This window comes from Alosa sapidissima, chromosome 7 (genome assembly GCF_018492685.1).
Source record: "Alosa sapidissima isolate fAloSap1 chromosome 7, fAloSap1.pri, whole genome shotgun sequence".
NCBI classification, from domain to species: Eukaryota; Metazoa; Chordata; class Actinopteri; order Clupeiformes; family Clupeidae; genus Alosa; species Alosa sapidissima.
Genome location: NC_055963.1, coordinates 19,638,471 through 19,656,462, shown reverse-complemented (window position 1 = coordinate 19,656,462; position 17,992 = coordinate 19,638,471). Strand labels below are relative to the sequence as shown.

Below are 17,992 nucleotides of genomic sequence, written 5' to 3'. Positions count from 1 at the left end.
GCATGGTTGGCCAAACCGCTAACCATTTCACTGCAGTGTGTAGCCGATGGTGGCAAAACAAGCTAATTGGGCTATCAGCTAGGAAATGCTAACGGTTGACCTGTCGGCTACCTGAAAAGTGTTTAAACTAACATTTACAGTGGTCAATTTGATGGTGTATTGGACCTGACTAAGTTTGTGTGATATATGTGGGTAATGAAGTACTTATCCAATAGCCTGAAGAGCCAGACCCACATTAAGATGTAGGGTCTGGGAACTCACCATTAGCAGTGCTCAATCCGAGGGGCGGGATCAAACTTTTGGCAACTTAAAAAAAATCTTAACTAGAGTGGCGCTGTTCGCCAGCAGCAGCATCCATCTATTTTGTTTTCAAGTAGCAGGGAATTCACATGGAACCGCCGCAACTCTGCTGTCATTATGTTATGCCCGCCCACCGACTCTATACACAATGTGATTGGCCTGATCCAAATTACAAATTGGATTTTTTCCACCTCGGAAGCCAACGGAGAGTTGCTAGACTACCTTGGCTGCAAATTACATTTGCTGCCGCTAGGGTGCATAGATTTGTTAGGCTACTTATCCAAAACATTGCGAATAAAATACATTTATCTGAAAACAAGGTTGGTGCCCCATGAACATTTGGCGTTTGTATGAGCATATACAATCGCTTAGTCATGCCGTAGCTGGTTTTAAGTCGCATCGACGGTTACGATTTTATGGCTTATACCCCAGTTGTCAATGGAGAAATTGTATTTTATTCTTACTTCCGGAATCGGCTGTGGGCTGTCGAGGTCTATACTAGTTTGGAACAGCATATTTCATTTCCATCAGACACCAGAGAGGACGGGCCAATCAGTAATGATAGGGGATGATGAAAGTGGCTTTGGTAAATGTAATACGAATTCCTGCAAGCATCAATAGCTAAAAACTCCTCCGTTTAACATAATTTGGCTCCAAAACAAAGTATTGAACTTGTTATCATCCATAAATATGCCCTAATTGTGTCCACACCAAACCATCCCTTTAACTGCTTCCAAGTAATTTTGATGGTAGGCTAAACAAACTTGTAATTGGGAGAATCGCGTGCCTAACATAGCTGACTGTGCCCTACAGCCTTTTGGCTGTCAGCACCCTGGTAATATTGTGAAAATCGTGAAACATTACCTGGTCAGTAGATATGGCTCTTTGAAGATTGCCTTTGCCTGTTGTTAGTCCTTCGGCTCCAAAACAAATGCACATGTGCCGGTGTCCAGGGTGTAAGGGCTCCCCAACTCTAGGGGGAGCCCTAGAACCTGAAACTGCATTGGATGCCATTGAGATTTGAAAAGTAGTCTGATGTTAACCAGGCTCATTTATGGAAATTTGTTTATCAAAAAACCCAAATTCATTCAGCTTGGCAACAGGCGTTGAATTCCGCATAGACTACCTTAAATATGTAATTAAGTTGCTGATGGGATGCACATTTGTTTTTACTTTTTTATTTTGTGTGTGAAATTATTTCTAATTAGCCTAAAATTCGCTATTCTTCCAAGTCATGCATGCAATAAACACTGTGGCAGACTGAGGGATCTCAGTCAGTGTTTGTTTTCATCTTTATCAACCTGACCTTGTCAACAGAGATGAGGGAGATGGAGACAGTCTCCATCTCTTGTTTTCCCCATAGCCTACCTTGTCTTCATTCTCCTGCATCACTCTACTCCCTCTGCATACTAACGATGCCAAAAAGAGAACCTGCCGTTGCCTTGACGTGTCTTATTGAATAAGGAGACATTGTGCATACAATGACGAACCAGCTGCACAATAACACACACACACATACATACATACTAACCATATCCAAATTGTAATGAAGTGAAGGATGCACAGAGAAAGTTCATATAATTTGGTAAAGAAACATATAACTAATCACCAATATGTTATCACCAATATGTTGTGTTTTGAGTCTACTTTGAAATATTGTGAGACAAAGCACACAGGCCATTGTTTCAGATTATTGAAGTACAACAGTGTCTATCACAGAAATGCCCCCCCTCCTCTCTCTCTTTCTCTCTCACTCACTCCCCACTCCATTTTATCATGTCATCTGATGCCCCCACCCAATGAGTTTTTATCTTCTCATCCTCTCCAACAGCTCACCCCTTTAAACCTCATTTACAGTAAGTATCGGCTGAAATGGCACTCCAGGGGAATACCAGCCCATGGCTCAATTACTCCGAGGAGCCGAGAGTCACTCGAGAGCCGCTTACCCTCCTCTGGCGTTGGGATTCTTCATGTCTTTTCAGTGATTGAACTGACACCTGTTGCCGTGATTGGAATGACACTGTCATTCTAAGCATTGGTATTGGTGTTGTATGGTATTGCCTGACTGGTCAAAACAACCAGGTGTCAAATATATCTCTTTATCCCTCTCTGTCTTGTTCTGGATACTGAAAAGTTGACCATTTTTACATTGGTTGTTCTCTACTTGGGAAAATTGGGAATTGTCTACCAGACATGAGATGCTTTTAAATGTAGAAACTCCATTCAACTGTAGTTAGCCACCATTGTTGCTCCAAAATTATTGTCCCCTTTCAAAAAGTCCAATGTGTTAATCTGTTTCTTCTCTCTGTTTCTTCTCTGTTTCTGTTTTAATCAGTCCCCAGGCTTCCCCTGTAAAATCCAGTAATTTGTAAAAACCCATGTGCTGTATCTTACAACTGGACCTCATAATTTGTGCAAAGGTCTTCCCATGTAGATTTAGACAAAGAGCAATGGGCTGTTCTGGCTTCAATTAAAATGGCCTTACTACCCAGTTGTTCTGGTTGAGGAACTTAATTATTGCTATAATTCATCACTAATTTTATGTTTAATGTGCATGAAAAAACCTCATTGTGGTTCTATACTTTCTTATCGTTAATTCTTATTCGTGTAATCCCTGTTGGGCCACTGTACTAAGGCGCCCCTGTACATTGGGCTGGTTGCTCTATGTACCGTGTCTTTTAAGTTTCACATATAAATGTTGACTGCATGCCGCCTCCCGTCCCGTCCATTCTTTTATTAAGGTTTACATTGTTTATTAAGATATAACACTCATCGCATCTAATTCAGATACTTTACAAAAGTATACCATTGTAGAGATTTATACTGTTGTCCTAGAAATGACTGACATTTTTATAATTTGCAAAACTATAGATAGATAGATAGATAGATAGATAGATAGATACTTTAACCCAAGGGAAATTCAGGCATCCAGTAGATTATGACACACTCATACACACAGAACAGAGGTGGAGATTGTAGGTGGATTGGGGTGTACATAGTTAATGTACTGTACGATGAAATGTAATTTCAATGATCTATGCAACAGTAATGCCTTCAACACTGCTATGATAAAGTTTGCCTTAGCCTTTAGGCGCTGAGCTAATGAACCTTTCGATTACCACCCTTAATGTTTTACTCCTTGTTTCAGTACATTTTGTGTTCCTTTTTATGCATTTCTAAATTGCAGGTTGTGTGATTGTTTTTCTTGCTTTGTTTATGACAGACAGCTGACTTTCTTTTCTGCTTGATGCTGCATCAGGTTTGACAGTTTTCTTCATTATTTTCTCATGAGGGAAGCTTGGGCTGTTTGCCATTTGCGTGTGGGTTGTATGTATATTTTCTGCAATCCCTCTGCGGCCTAAACCTGCATTTGTTTCTTTTGTATCCTTGTTAACACCTATCAAATATTTGTTATACTGGTAACTGTTTTTAACTTCATTAAGTTAATGGCTTTGGTAAATGGACTGAAAAGATTCTTTCTTCTGTGTGTTTTTATATGACAGGATTCTGTTTTGGTTTAGCTGGAATTATTTGTAAACACCATTTGCTTTTAGGGTCTGTTATTTCCGTATCCATTTATAACTGAAGTGCTTCCTGTAGCTCTCTCCCCCTGCAACCATTCAACAGCCCCCACAAGCCCTGTGGGCAGAAGAGGTAATAAATCACACATTCTGACATGGCTGAAGAAACACAGAGAGGCTAATGGCAGCTAGCATCTTGGCAGCTATTTTTATCCTGTCCATTTTCCTTCACTTCGCAATAGAAGGTGAGGATCCAGGTGACTCTTTCTTACATGATGACTGGCACAGCAAAGGAGCAGTTCAAGAGCCAGTTAACAAAGGGCACATCCTGAGTTTGTCTGTCCCCTCCAGCTTTGTCTTTCTCTTGTCCTCTCTCTCTCTCTCTCTACCTATTCCTCTCTCTCTCTTGCCCACTTCCCCTCTCTCTCTCTCTCTCTATTCCTCTCCTTCTCTTTCTGCCAGATATGGGCCCTGCAGAATCAGAATGATCCACTGTGAATAATGTCAGAATATTGTGCTGCTTTGGTTCATGCATGTCCACATTTGTCAGTTTCATCTTCTGGGACGGGACCAGGAGAGTGGTGGGGTGGAGGGCTTTCTCAAGACAAATACCCTGTCCTGCTGCAAACAGAGAATTTGTCAACATGCCACACAGTCAACTCAGTTTCTTGGCGCACATCTGCCAATCTGCAGTATTCATTTCTTGCTTTTCTTCAATGAACAGTGAGAGAACAGACATAACCCTTTTGAGATATTTGATGTTTATTGCAATCTAAAATGAGTGCCAAATGTTGATCCTAACTTTGGAAACAGATCATTGCAGAACAGATCATTGTCTTTCACAGATCAGAAACTTTCATATGAGCAATGATCTCAGTTGCCATATTATTTTATGGTTATACGATCCTCTCACAGTTTACTGACTCTGACGAGTGTGCCAGTAATACTATGTTGCCAGCCTCCCTCTGCTGATCATCTTCAGGATTAACAATATCATTATGAACACTGCAGATCACCTTTATTCCTACAGTATATAGTGTCTCTGTGCCCGATGACATGTCACTGGTGTTTCCTGGTTGACCATGTGCCAATTGCCCTTTTTACTTGCTTGCTACTGCTCATTAGCACCTTAGCACTGGCGTGATCAAAGACCACATGAGTTGTACTGTCTTTGAGCTGACCTGCCTCTTGCATGTTGCAAGACCCTCGTAGGACCCTGATACGAATTCATAGATCTGCACACGCTTTGTCATTTACGGAGGTTGTAGATTTGACCTTCTGCCGTTTTGCTTTCAGAGAGAACCAGCTTGGGGAAGATGCACATTCTAAATGATATGGGCCTGCGGGTGCACCCGTCTGTTAGTTCATGTGTAATTTTGTTGTTATTGTCATTGTTTCTGCATTATTTTGCTTTGAAGAATAACAGCATCATGCATGGTATGTGCATTAAAAATGACAACAGAATATGGAAACATTTGCATATGGAGAGTATACAGTGCTGTAGCCGATATGCAAAGATTGAGCAACTTAACTACTGAAAATATGGTATGTACAGTATAGTTAAATTATTGATCCTAACACTGGATTTTAAACATCAGGAGGTATATTGCAGTTTCAGTTAGCCTAAATGTTTCAAAACTAGGACTTTTTAGGGCTATTCATTATTGTACATCAAATGGTATAATTAATTTGGCCATACTTTCATATTTTGTATTATACAAGTTTGTACTGTACTTTTGTATTAACTACCAAGTCAACTTTTGTGCCTGCACTGCATGCAAGACTGTGTCAACAATATGCTGCTACACTGTAATGGATGCAGAGTGATGGTCAGCTGAAAAGAGTCATAATAGCCATTTGAAATACTGTATTCATTGGCACATCAATGTATTAGTATTGGGACACAGCAGACCATAACAGTAGCAAACACAATGTTTTAACGTTATCATAGGCAGCAGACATGCCTCACTGTTCTAACATCCGATTCTAATTCTAGTCTGCTTCACTGAATATCAAAGTTGAGCAGTATACTATGGTAGCACTAATGGTTCATCTGATAGCTTTCAAAAGGTCTTTCAAGCCTTCCTGCACAATCTTACAATGGCATACAATCAATTGGACTCAACAAGCCTATCCATGTCACCGGTGACAGCAGCCATGACTTACCTTTATGGCTGTTCTCTGCCTGTCATTCCTTTAATTGACAGAGAAGCCTTAACCACACTCACTCATTCACACACACACACACACACACACACACACACACACACACACACACACACGCACACAAAAAGAACACAGGCATACTGTCTGCAATTAAGAGAGTGACTGGGTGTTGGTACATGGCATACATGACAGACAAACAAAACAGAGCCCAAATGGAGATGTCAGCTGTCAGCTACAGGATGGCATATTGACAAAGACACTGAACTTTGTACTCCTGCAAAAAATCGATGTTAAACACATGGGCAGCCCAGGAGTCATTGACTGCTGCCCTGGGCACCGTGCAGTAGTGTACCAATTAAAGCTGTGCAGTATGCTTCATTAACTGCAAGGCATTCCCAGAGAGAGCCACAATGATGAACAATGAGAGAAAGAATGTAAGTGCACACAATGGGGCGTGTGAATGTACAGGAATACACTGGTATGCAAAGCAGAGAGGCAGAAGCCAACTGGAGCACTGAAGCCAGAGGCAGAGTGGAATGAGGATGTATAGACCCTTTCAACAAGGTAAACAAAAACAATGCTTGAACGTTCTATTTGGGCCCCAATCTACTTCCTCTGCATTAAGATAACATATGGAATGTTAAAAAGGAAGTCTTGTGGGGCCAACTATGATGCAGATAATGGAACTCTCTTGAAAGGGTCCATAGACCGGAGGCAGTGTCCTCACGCCTGCTGTGCTGAGAATGACACAGCCTTTGCTAACAGGCAAAACTAAACCGATTTCAACCTGTCAAACGATGAGAGAGTGGGCCTAATGGGCTTCATCCTGAGAACACTAACATCAATGCACCCAGCAGGACATGTGAGGACAATTCCCCTTGAATTTCTAGTTCTTTAGATAGAACTTGCCTTTTGACTTTTGATTTCAATTTACTTGAGCTCAGCTTACATGCTATGGAAGAGCCTACACATGACAACTGATGTTCAATCATTTGACAATGTCCCGGGACCATTGTCAATGATCACCATGCAGCTCAGAATTTTGGCATAAAACTTAATGTCACAGTATTATGCTGGCGTTGCACACAGTCATGTCAATTAATATGTTTAAATAACACATATTTGGACACTGATTGTTACAACTACTTATGACAGCATATGATAACGACAAGATTATGACATGGCCATGGCCCTTATTAAGTAAGGCTGAAGTAAAGTGGAGTTGTTTTGATGGGCACTTGCAGACAGTAAAATACTGATGCAATGCAGACAAAGCAAATCTTTATCTTTCAGAGCAGATGCATTCACCTTGTCCTTGCCTATATTCAGTTAAGACACCATACTTTCTTAGAAACATCTGAAAAGAACCCTGAAGTAATTTTGTGATAGAGTTCTTTAATAAATGTGACCTGATGGTTCAAGGTTATTACTCACATTGTGTACATAGAGGACTGGTTTTCTGAAATAAGATATTCCTTCTCTAAAAAGTGCTATGGTCTAGTCACAACACTGGGAACACACAACACAACAAAGACCAGTGATTCACTTTAAGAGACCAGACTAACATAAAATGTAGTGTCATTGCATTACCAATAGATGGCACCATGTACAAAATTTCCACTGTTTTGCATCAGGTGGATAAGGAGCTGAATGAGCATATGCGCAATGAATTCATACAGGGCAACATCCATAGCAATCATGATTCTCACTTTAGAGGTTCCTCATTGTAGCCTACAGAGGTCTTTTTTAAATTATATTACATTTATTTCTATTACATTTATTTACAATACAAATTCTGTATTTGACAATCACAAAACAACACAATAATGTTTTAACAATTAACCTGTATTATCAGAACAATGAAGTAATGTTAATGTAATGTTTTATTGATGTCATTGATCGTAGGCCTAGCCTACGCATTGGACAAAAGTGTATGCTAAGAATCATAGGCCTAAACATAATAACATATTGTGACAGATAGTAACAGAATTAGGTTAAATTACTTTGGGAACACACAGTAGCCGTGTCAATCAACACATAAAATGATGAATTAAATAGGCTACTAGCTCGCTGCAATTTGATATATATATATATATAGGCCTATACATATATTTTTTTTTTTTTTTTCAAATGAAGTAGGCTAGCCTAGGCCTAAGCCTATAATTTCTTTGCAACTCTTGAAATATGACAAATGAAATAAAGCCTAGCCAAGTAGGCAAGCACATGTGTTAGCCTACTAAATGCGCTAATGAAGTCCCTGTTAAATTAATTAATGTCAAATAACCCCTGGGACTGCCATATTTTATTCATATTCATTATGTCAAAATGACTGCGGTGAAAAAGGTCCATCCGTACTTGATGACTTGAGCTGGCTGGACTTCGCAGGGCATCTTGGGCAGGTGGGGAATGGTGGTGACGCTCTAGAATCTTTGGTGGTGACTGCGTCAATCACCATAGCAACGATAAACAGTAAGTTGCGAAGGGAAAGGCTAACGTTACCAGTAAAATAATGCTTAGCCTACTGTGGCTAGCAAGATAGAAAACACTCCACTTTGTAGGCTAATATTCAGGAAACATCAGGACTAGCCAAGTTTGTAAATTACAGTATGCAGCAGTAAACGGTAACGTTACTTTTCCAGGCAGGCACGCAATAATCTTACACATCTGGAGTTCAACGACATTACTGGAACTAACAGAAATGGCGTCAAACACAGGCTTAGACCGCAGGAAAAATCAAAGAAGCTCTAACGAAATGGACTTGAACAAGATGTGTCCACAGCAACGAGCGCGGTGCCAGGCCTATATGGAACCATCTAAAGAGGCTCAGCGTTGGACGGCGCTAGCAAAGCAGAGAGTTTGTGCAACTATTAACGTTACCAAAGAAAAGGGCCTGCAGGACAGCAACAGCCGCCGCCCCAGTGATAACAAGACGCGCCAGGACGCACTCGTTGGTCAACTCAAGGCTGCAGAGGCTCGCAATCGAATTCGTCAGAAGCGATTGAACTACCACAACTACAGGGCAGAGTTATTCTACTTGACAACGTCACTTCCAGCTTTAGATTATTTAACGCCCCATTTTAAGCAGATCTCAAACTATTAGACATTTTGAAAGAGCGACAGACTGTTGTGCCAATTACACTAAATCCCTCTTTCTCTCTTTTGCAAATCTCTAGGCCCAGGAAATTAACTTAATGATTTCAAGCCAGGCTACTGCTCAGAGGGCTTTGCGTGTGGAGTTGCTGCTGCCAACCAGCAAGAGCAAAATGAAGACTAATGACAGCTTGGACAAACTGCAGGTAGTCTAATGCACCACTGAAAGCAAAGCAGTCTCATTTTGGCAATGGCTTTATGTCAGACACTTGCTGCTACCGAAAGCCTCTAATTTATAAAGGTTTGCCCTCTTCTGTAATTCTTCTGTAAAAAAGGGGAAAAATCTTTTAAAAATACAAGTCTTATCTCAATGACATTTGTTATTATGATTTTTCTGATTCCCTAGGCCTATTCCAAATATCTGTCGACTCGACACTTGCTAGACTACTAAATGGACCGGTTGTAGTGTAAAATAGCATCAACCAGTTTGACAACAACATTAGGCAGCCAATAAAGTATGAAGTATAAAGTAGGTAGATATATTGTAGTCCCAAACTTTGTTGTCTAAAACTCAAAAGCAGGGAGTTACAGTAAAGGCCTTTACAAGCCTTGAAGTCTCCCTATAGGGAACTTTGGCCACTGAACAGAGGAGATGTGGTTTAGAACAGACATTCTCCTTAGAAACACTAGCCTACATGGAGTTAAGTGGGGGGAGAGGATCAGTTAGCTCTTGCAGATGCAGGTGCGGAGTAGATGACCACCATGCATAGCCCTTACAATTTTTGAAATGAGTTATGTGAAAGACTTTCTTCGTCTTGAGTCAATTTGCAGCTGAATCAGGTGCAACACAAATGTGATTGGGTCTGCTGATTGTAGGCCTACCCTAACTCTAAATGGCACTATGCAGTCGCTGTCTTGGAAATAAACTGAAAGGCAGGAATGCAGATTGGCAGTTGATTACATTATTTCTGCAGCAAAGTGGTTTGTTTGTTCATTTCTGTTCTCAATTGAATACTCTAGTCATGAGTGACACCAAAAACAGATAGCTTGCCAAAATTATTTGTTTTATCTACACAGAGATCTCTCAGCCATGTCACCTACTGCCTTATTTAATAAATTCACTTGTATTATATATCTATACAAAGGGATGTTAAAAAGGCATTTCAGTGTGACAAAATGGAACAGACCTCCTGATGTGACACAGACACTTTGATGTCTAAAATTTGATTTCACATATATGTGTTTACAAATTTGTAATGTCTGTGTAACAGGTCAAGAGCATTATTTTCCAGGTACTTACAAAGATGATGCCATTCAAGCATGGAGCATTCTCTAATTATGCTGTAGTATTACTTGACTAGAGTAACACTTCATTGTCAAGCGCTGTGGACACCGGCATCGACATGAGTGAAGCGCACTCCGCTTCCGGAGCGGAGGAGGCGGCAGAGTTCGATGCTGGTGTCGGGCGCGGGTCTCCGAAACACTTGAAGAGTAGTCTGGTCAGCCAGCTGATGTCAGGCCGGCAGCCCGTTTTCAGCTGGCACAAGCTAAAGAGGCTTGTTTTAATCCTCCTCTTTACCTGATGTTCCCCTCACTGTATTCCCTTCATTATTCCCCATCTGCCTCACTGATGTTGAACCTCCACTAACAACAACCACTGTGACAGACTATCTATCTGTTTGGCAGAGGCGACGGGTCGAGGAGATCTTGGATGATGAGAGGGAACTGACCTTATCTCGCGCGTGAAATGGCTGAGGAGTCCTTCAATGTAACATAATGTGTTTCCCCATTCAGCTTTCACCACAGGACACTGATGGAAAGCTTGGAATGGAAACATTTTGCTGTATAATGAGAGTTTTGTCCTTTTTGTGCCTTCTGACTCAATGAAAAGAGACACATGCTGGGCTGAGAAAATGTCTGAAATGCAAACTGAGCATCTAGAGAAAACATGGTATAAATATGACTAGACTGTCTTGCTAGGGACAAGACAATGATATGAATGTTCAGGTTGCACTTGTAGTTTATGAATAAAATAAATGATCTTGTCATGGTTCTAGGAATTGGTGATGTTATTGATGCATGCAGGCCTGTGTTAAAGGTAAACTATGCAGTATTGGCAACTTCCTTACTGTTTTCTCGGTTTTTGCTTCTTTTTCGCTGGCTCTGTCATGACGAATGTCTGAGAAAGTCCATCGCTACCTTTTTCTAGCCAGTGCCTGGCATGTATGTGTATTTAAATGCAGTAAAGCAATTCGTTACACTCGTTATACTTCCTGACACTGAGGCCGTCGGCCCGCCGGCCCACAGTTGCAAGGGTGGTTTTTCCGCTCACAGGCGCTAGGGGGAAGTGACACGGCCACCATTCAACCCGAAAAAAGTCATATAACCATTCCAATGACTCTGAAGCTGTTAAATGAAGGTAAATTAAGCTAAAAAAATTGCATATTAATCTAAAAAACCTGCATAGTGTGCCTTTAATTTCCAACTTTTTATGAGCTCATCAAAGGAAACACTGAAAGCTGTATATGAAAGTCTCTTTCAGTGGGCTTCATGTTTATATTCAAACACTTATTCCGAGAAAGACATAAGCCAGAACAAAGTCTAACATTTTCCAGTATTTTCTCTCTACCTCTAGCAAGCAAATAGCCTATCAGCGAGAACAACTCGGTTCACTCAGGAGCCAGCTAACCATAAAGGAAGGTCTTGTTTCCCTCCAGCTTGTGAGAGTTCAGCCACATGACAAGCCCCAGAAGTGTGAATCATGTTAGTTTGAATCTGAGGCTTCAAGTCACGGATGACAAATCACTGTTACTTCTCTGCTAAATGGAAGAATGCATTGAAGCTTGGAGAAATGTCATAGCATGCAAACAGGCTGCCATCTGAAAAAATAAACAGTATGTATAGGTTGTTATCAACTGACAGTAATTCAAACTGATGTCTGCTTAGTGTACTTAATTTGTTTCTGTGTTGCTCAGTGTGATGTTAGCCATGCACAGTAAAGCACTGTCTCCTACAGAGAGTCATAATGGAGGAGTATTTTTTTCATTGCTGCGCATTTGATCCATATTCAACCAAAGTGAATATCATGGGTAATGGAGGGGTTAGGGTAATAACATGCTGAGCAGACAGTTGTAATACCAAATCTAAAAAAGGCACAAATTCATCTAAACTTTCTTGCACAAACATTTCCCTCCCAATGTAATATTTTATATTACTTGAAGTAAAAGGTTTTCCTCTCTCAATATTTAATGGTTAACACTATCAAAGCCCGCAAAATTAAAGGGTATGTGAATTGATGACTTTTTGCATTAATATCAGATGACTAAATTGTGTTATTTTTTCACTGAAACATTAAGAGAACCAAAATATTTGGAGGGGCGAATATGATATTCATTTTACAAACTGACAATACAGCATACTCACACAATTGGCAGACAGCACATTCTAAAAACAAAAAGACAGCAAAAGCCATCGCTCTCTTGATTATTTTAGGTCAGCATACAGTAAAACAATTATATCTGTTAACTTTGGGGAAATATGTAAAAAGAAAGAAGAGAAAGAGTGGTCCAATTTGCATTTTAGTTGCATCATGACAGTAAACATACTCCAATGTTAGTGTCAGAGAACTTTTATGATAAGTCTCCCAACATCAGAGGATCCACAGATGGCTAGTGACATGATATTTGACTCGCCATGCTGTACCTAAATATAAACTTGTTTACTCACTTATAGACTCACTCATTGTTTACTTACACACACACAAAATAAACTTCACTTCCACTTCAGAAACAACGACAAACCCCCCCTCCCCAATACATAGACCTATTGTATAATTAAGCCTCTCTTACTTGCCCCATGCAATTCAGTTGCATTGTGTAGATTTTTCATGATAAGTACATTGAGTCATTTCCAGTCTTGAGGAGAGCCTTGCTGACACCAAGTGGCAAGAAAGCCAGACTTAATGACAAAAACAAAGACAGAAAATGAGGTTTTGCCCAGGATACCTGTAAGAGCTTAGAATATGGTTCACCATCCAACATGTATACTGCCTCACCAGGACATTAAACTGCTTACATCATACATTCTGACAGGTTTAACAGGTTGAAATTCAAATAAATGCATAACTTTTACAACTTTGCATGAAATGATAAATAATATTAAATAATGTTGATTAAAAGTAAGATATAAATGTAACATGAAAACATATTCAGCTTCAGAATGTTTCTGAATGGAATAGAACGTTTTTGTAACCAAAAGATTGCATTGGCTTAATAATTTGTTTGTTTGTTTGTTTTTTCAGCATACATGAAACTTTTCACCTTGACCTGCCAATCATGGCCTAGCCTACCATCAGTTCGCTGTTATTGTTGGTGTTTGGCGCCCCTTGCTGGCTGGTTGAACCACGAGATAGGCTACCTGGAAAAAAAAACATGTACAGTAGGTTATCACAAAATACTTCATACTGAGACGATGATTCTAAATTAATGTATAATTTGACAACTGGTATCCCAAATTATTTGGAATCTGAACCAAGGCAGCTTTTTCTGTGGTTGCCTCTAAAACTCTTCAGTTTATTATGAGATTATTTAAGATAGGCTACTTTCTTTTCAAACTTGGCTTCCACGTTTTATTTGTGATAGAAACTCTCTCAAATAGGCTAGTCAAAACTTGTTTTCATTTGTTTAACAAAAAGTTTCTGAATTTGATAAATGGATTAGGCTGTATCAAAACTCAGAGGACAAGAGATTTAGGCTACACATCTGTAATGAGTAAGAATATTAAGTAGATAGGTAATTTCCAAGTTTGTAGTACTGTTTAGGCGTCCTCACTCTCATTGAAGTATTAGTCAATCAATGAATCAACTAATACGTTGCAATCTGGGAAGTGACCGTTTTCAGTGTAGCCTAGCCTATTACTTACTTCACACACGGAGTTCCAGCAGAAATTACAATTAACGAGGAAGTCCTGAACTGCCTGAGTAGAACTGTCTAAGTTGACGCATGCGCACTATGTCCTCTGCCTGCCTCTGTAAGGGTGTCGATTCTGAAGCTGGAACATTGGAAAAAAGATACTGTATTTTTACACATAAAACAAGATAAAAAGAAACGGATGTGCTTCAGAAAACGAAACGGCTACCGCCCTCCAGATCATTTTAATGCAAAAATTGTAAGTATGATAATCTACGGCATTTTCAAAAGGAAAACGTTTAGTTAGCTTGTGGATGGTAGGGTTTTCCCGTTTTGAAAAGCTCCGTGATTCCTCAAGAATGGGTCGCCTTCAGCAAACCCCCTTTTCCCTTTTCCCCATGGTTATAAAACAACCAGAGACCTTTGAGTAGTGTTAAATAGCAGCCCACACCAAAACAGAAAGGAGCTTTCCTGGAAACCGCCGAGGAATTGTTTTTGATACATGGACCACTGTGGTTAATCAACTGAAGCAGGACTGCTTATTATTTGTCACTGTTCCACTGCTTAATTTGTAATAGCGGAATAGTCTGCTAAGAACAGTATTAGCTCAACATGGAGATGTCTCCCTATAGATTTATCTCTAACGCTGTGGTTTCGAAACCAAGTAGGATAAATACGTAAGGTGTGCGAGTATACGCTAGCTGAAGCATTATGTTCACTGAGCTTGCTGGCTGTAATTTTGCAAAGGGGAGTGAATCGTGCTCCGAAGTGATGTTTTCAGTGTACAATTACCAGGCAAAGAAGAAGGGGGAAGGAGTGCACCCGGTGTGTCATGGGGTAGCGGGATTGTAAATCGGTTAGTTTTGTCTTAAAACCGTATTAATGTGCACCAGCAGTTTTCTTCGTCGAGCATTTTAAAGATAAGAATCAGTGCGTTTTCAGAGACGGCTCGGAGATTTGTCTTCATAGAATTTGAAGCTGACACTCTGAAGTAGGAAATGTCGACGCCAGCATTCGGTATTTGTAATTAAATCTCGGGGAAGGTAAGACATGGTTAGATTACAGTATTTGTGGGAGGGAGCATCTTTTTTTCAAAGGTGTAGGAAGTAGCTGATACGAACAGCAGAATATCTAGCTGATGTTATTCAAGACATCTTATATTTGATTCAGTGTCATTGCATTCCCAAAGATTTATTCTTTTTCCACGTTATCGCTGCTGTAGTTACTGTGCTTTCCCTAAAGAAAGAATGGACTCTCTCTTCCCTTCTCTCGCTCTGTAGTAAAGCGCGTTCGTGACACACGCGCGAGACCTTCGGGTGAATGAATTTGGTGCGCGCGGGCTGCGAGTCGCGTACACGTCGAGCGGAGGAAGCCGAGGGGGCGGGTCTCTCGGTGTCGCGTGGCGGCACTGCACTTAAAACGCACTGGAGCGTGTGCCAAAACGTGGGGCACGCGCTTAGCATTGGATGGGACAAAATGTCAGCGCATCAACTTTGTCATTATGTAGAAATATTTTTTTTTTGTGACTTTGGGCATACATTGTATACCCTGCTCTGCATTTTGAAATGTCCAGTGGTTCAGCAACTTGATGGTTTTGAAAGCTGTCTACTCAGGTTACTCTGTGGGGGAGGTTGAACCTGGTGGGTGTTTAACTTCAAGTGCGACAGTTAGAATATTTGCATATGTGCCTTTGTTTATATTTCATTTTCAGTTTCATTTACATTAAGAAACATTCTTAGGAAAATTCACAACACCATAGGCATTATCCAGCCATACAAAGATCCATGAATTATTTCAGCAGTCAAACAGAAACACTATAACAGCCCTCCCAAAGACATGTTGCAGAGCTTAGTGAAATTGGTGAGGCAAAAGAAGGAAATTGTTATAATTTGCTATAGTTAGGTTCTGCCATTCTGAAGGCCACACATGAATAAACAGAAGCTAGTGAGGTATTGAACAGTAAGCCTGTGTCTCTGTGGGGTCACATCAGGGGTTTTGAAGCTCAAACACGGGCCATGTTAAATGGGCTCCTTTCATCAGAGTCTGACCCTGGGGACACGCATGAAGTATGTCTGAAAAAGACAGAAAAACTGTGTCTAACCTTGGCTAGTGTTGTTTCTGTGTGGGTAAAGAGGTGTACATGCATATGTGTTGGCACATACACACACACACTTACGAATGAAGAGATGCTGAGTACAGTCATGTCACACTTGTCATAGGCATATATCCACCAGTGTATTAAGTTTGTGTGTGTGTGTGTGTGTGTGTGTGTGTGTGTGTGTGTGCGTGCGTGTGTGCGTGTTTGTTTGCAAGAGCATGCACAATACATAGATAGATAGATAGATAGATAGATACGTTATTGATCCCCAAGGGGAAATTCAGGAATGACATTGTGGAACTTAGATAAAAAATAATAAAAAAAAAAAACCATGGCACATGTGCACATACAACAAACATGTCGAAGAAAATGTGTGTGTATGCTCGTGAGTATGCATGTGCAGCTATTTTCTAAAGGAGCCGGCAAGTTCTGGAGGCCTCTCTATGGCTGAAGTGTGCGCCTGAGAGAGCCACACCGGAGGGAGAATGGGATGTTAAAGAGGAAGTATGAGTCACTCGTGTCATTCTGCGGCCATTTTGCTCTCTCTTTCTCTCGTCCCTGAGTGGTGGCGTTTGCCAACTCACAACCCGTCCACCACAGCCTGACATGCACTCTCTCCAGTAGCCAGAACCAACAGGGCAGGGCGTCCTCTCTCTCTCTCTCTCTCTCTCTCTCTCTCACTCTCGCACCCTCTCTCACAGTCTCTGGGTGTCCATCTGCCCATGCCTCTATGCAGTGAGTCACTTTGTCACACTGTCTTTACATCTGGTACCCTAGACACACACACACACACACACACACATAAACAAATGCGCACATGCACACACACACACACACACACATATAAACAAATGCACACATGTGCACGTACACACACACACACACACACACACACACACGCCCACACAGCTATAAAGAGATGGCATAGGTGTCTGTGAGCTCTTGTGCAATAGGCTACTGAAAAGTGAGCAGATGAAGGTGTGTCTTCCCCCAGGAGTTATTTTTATGTTCCTGGTTCACTTTTTTCTTTCTTTCTTTCTTTCTATCTTTCTTTTCAAACCTCATCCATTTTCTTTTCTTTCCTTTTTTTATTGCCTATTTTTTTCTTTTTTTCATCCCTCCTTCCAAGTGAAGTGATGACTAAGAGCCGCGCCCTGTACCTTTTAACAAAACCCCTCAGCTCCTGTTTAGCTGTGTGTGTCAACTCTGTTCTTTCCAGTGTTGGCTCTCTGTTTCTTCCCCTTTCCCCTCCCTTCTTCTCTTTCTTTTCGTCTGTTGCCCATTTCCTCTTTTTCATTTCTGAGTGTCCTTCCTCTTTGGGGCTGGAGTCGGGTAAAGGAGAAGTAGGAGACTTGAGGCATGGTGTTCTTCTTCCTCCTGGCCTCCAGTCTCCACTCAATGTCCCTCGCGTCGCGCAGCTAGCTGCTTAAACAAACGCTAAAGCACAGCCCCTTCAGGAACATACAAGAAAATCATTCTGGGCGAAAAAAAAAAACAAAGTGAGTATAGTGTTGTTAATACTTTGAGCTTTTAAAGTGTTTTTTGGCTACTGACCGATAATTGGGCGTCACAATTTTTTGGTTGTGGTACATCTGGCAGGATGTAGCTGGGTTGATAGATAGATAGATAGATAGATAGATAGATAGATAGATAGATAGATACTTTATTGATCCCCAGGGGAAATTCAAAAAGTGTTTGACTAACTAGCAGCCCCTATTCGTTGGTAGTGGGCAAGGGCAGTGCGGTTTGTGGTCTCGACTGGAGCTGGGTGTTGACGCTGTGAAGATAATGTGGCAATGTGGGGGTCAGGTTTTGGGTACCACAGCTAAGAAGAAGAGGAAGAGAATACCTTCCACTGAATTACAGCATTCTCCGAATTGAACTGCTCTCAGAAATGGCATTCTGAACCA

The 17,992-nt window shown here is 40.9% G+C and overlaps 2 protein-coding genes across 6 annotated transcripts in view; both read left to right on the top strand.

Moving 5' to 3' along the window:
- The first annotated feature begins 8,428 nt into the window (after positions 1 to 8,428).
- Positions 8,429 to 11,130, top strand: LOC121714263 (protein LKAAEAR1-like). Of its 3 annotated transcripts, none has more exons than XM_042099543.1 (3): positions 8,429 to 9,006; positions 9,161 to 9,283; positions 10,744 to 11,130. In XM_042099543.1, the coding sequence occupies exons 1-3, from the start codon at positions 8,686 to 8,688 to the stop codon at positions 10,804 to 10,806; spliced, it is 507 nt and encodes a 168-aa protein (XP_041955477.1). In that variant the 5' UTR covers positions 8,429 to 8,685; the 3' UTR covers positions 10,807 to 11,130. The 3 variants fall into 3 exon arrangements, with proteins under 3 accessions (XP_041955477.1, XP_041955479.1, XP_041955478.1); XM_042099545.1 differs by lacking the exon at positions 10,744 to 11,130 and adding an exon at positions 9,484 to 10,042; XM_042099544.1 differs by having other exon boundaries at positions 8,433 to 9,006; positions 10,764 to 11,130.
- Positions 11,131 to 14,087: 2,957 nt separating this feature from the next.
- rgs19 (regulator of G protein signaling 19) overlaps positions 14,088 to 17,992 on the top strand; it is a 36,371-nt gene continuing 32,466 nt past the window's right edge. Inside the window, exon 1 of one of the 3 annotated variants that reach the window (XM_042099226.1) lies at positions 14,088 to 14,243. In XM_042099226.1, coding sequence (XP_041955160.1) covers positions 14,187 to 14,243 — 57 coding nt within the window. In that variant the 5' untranslated portion in view covers positions 14,088 to 14,186. Of the gene's footprint in view, positions 14,244 to 17,082; positions 17,582 to 17,992 lie in introns of those variants that run through there. The other 2 variants (XM_042099228.1, XM_042099229.1) reach the window with 2 other exon arrangements.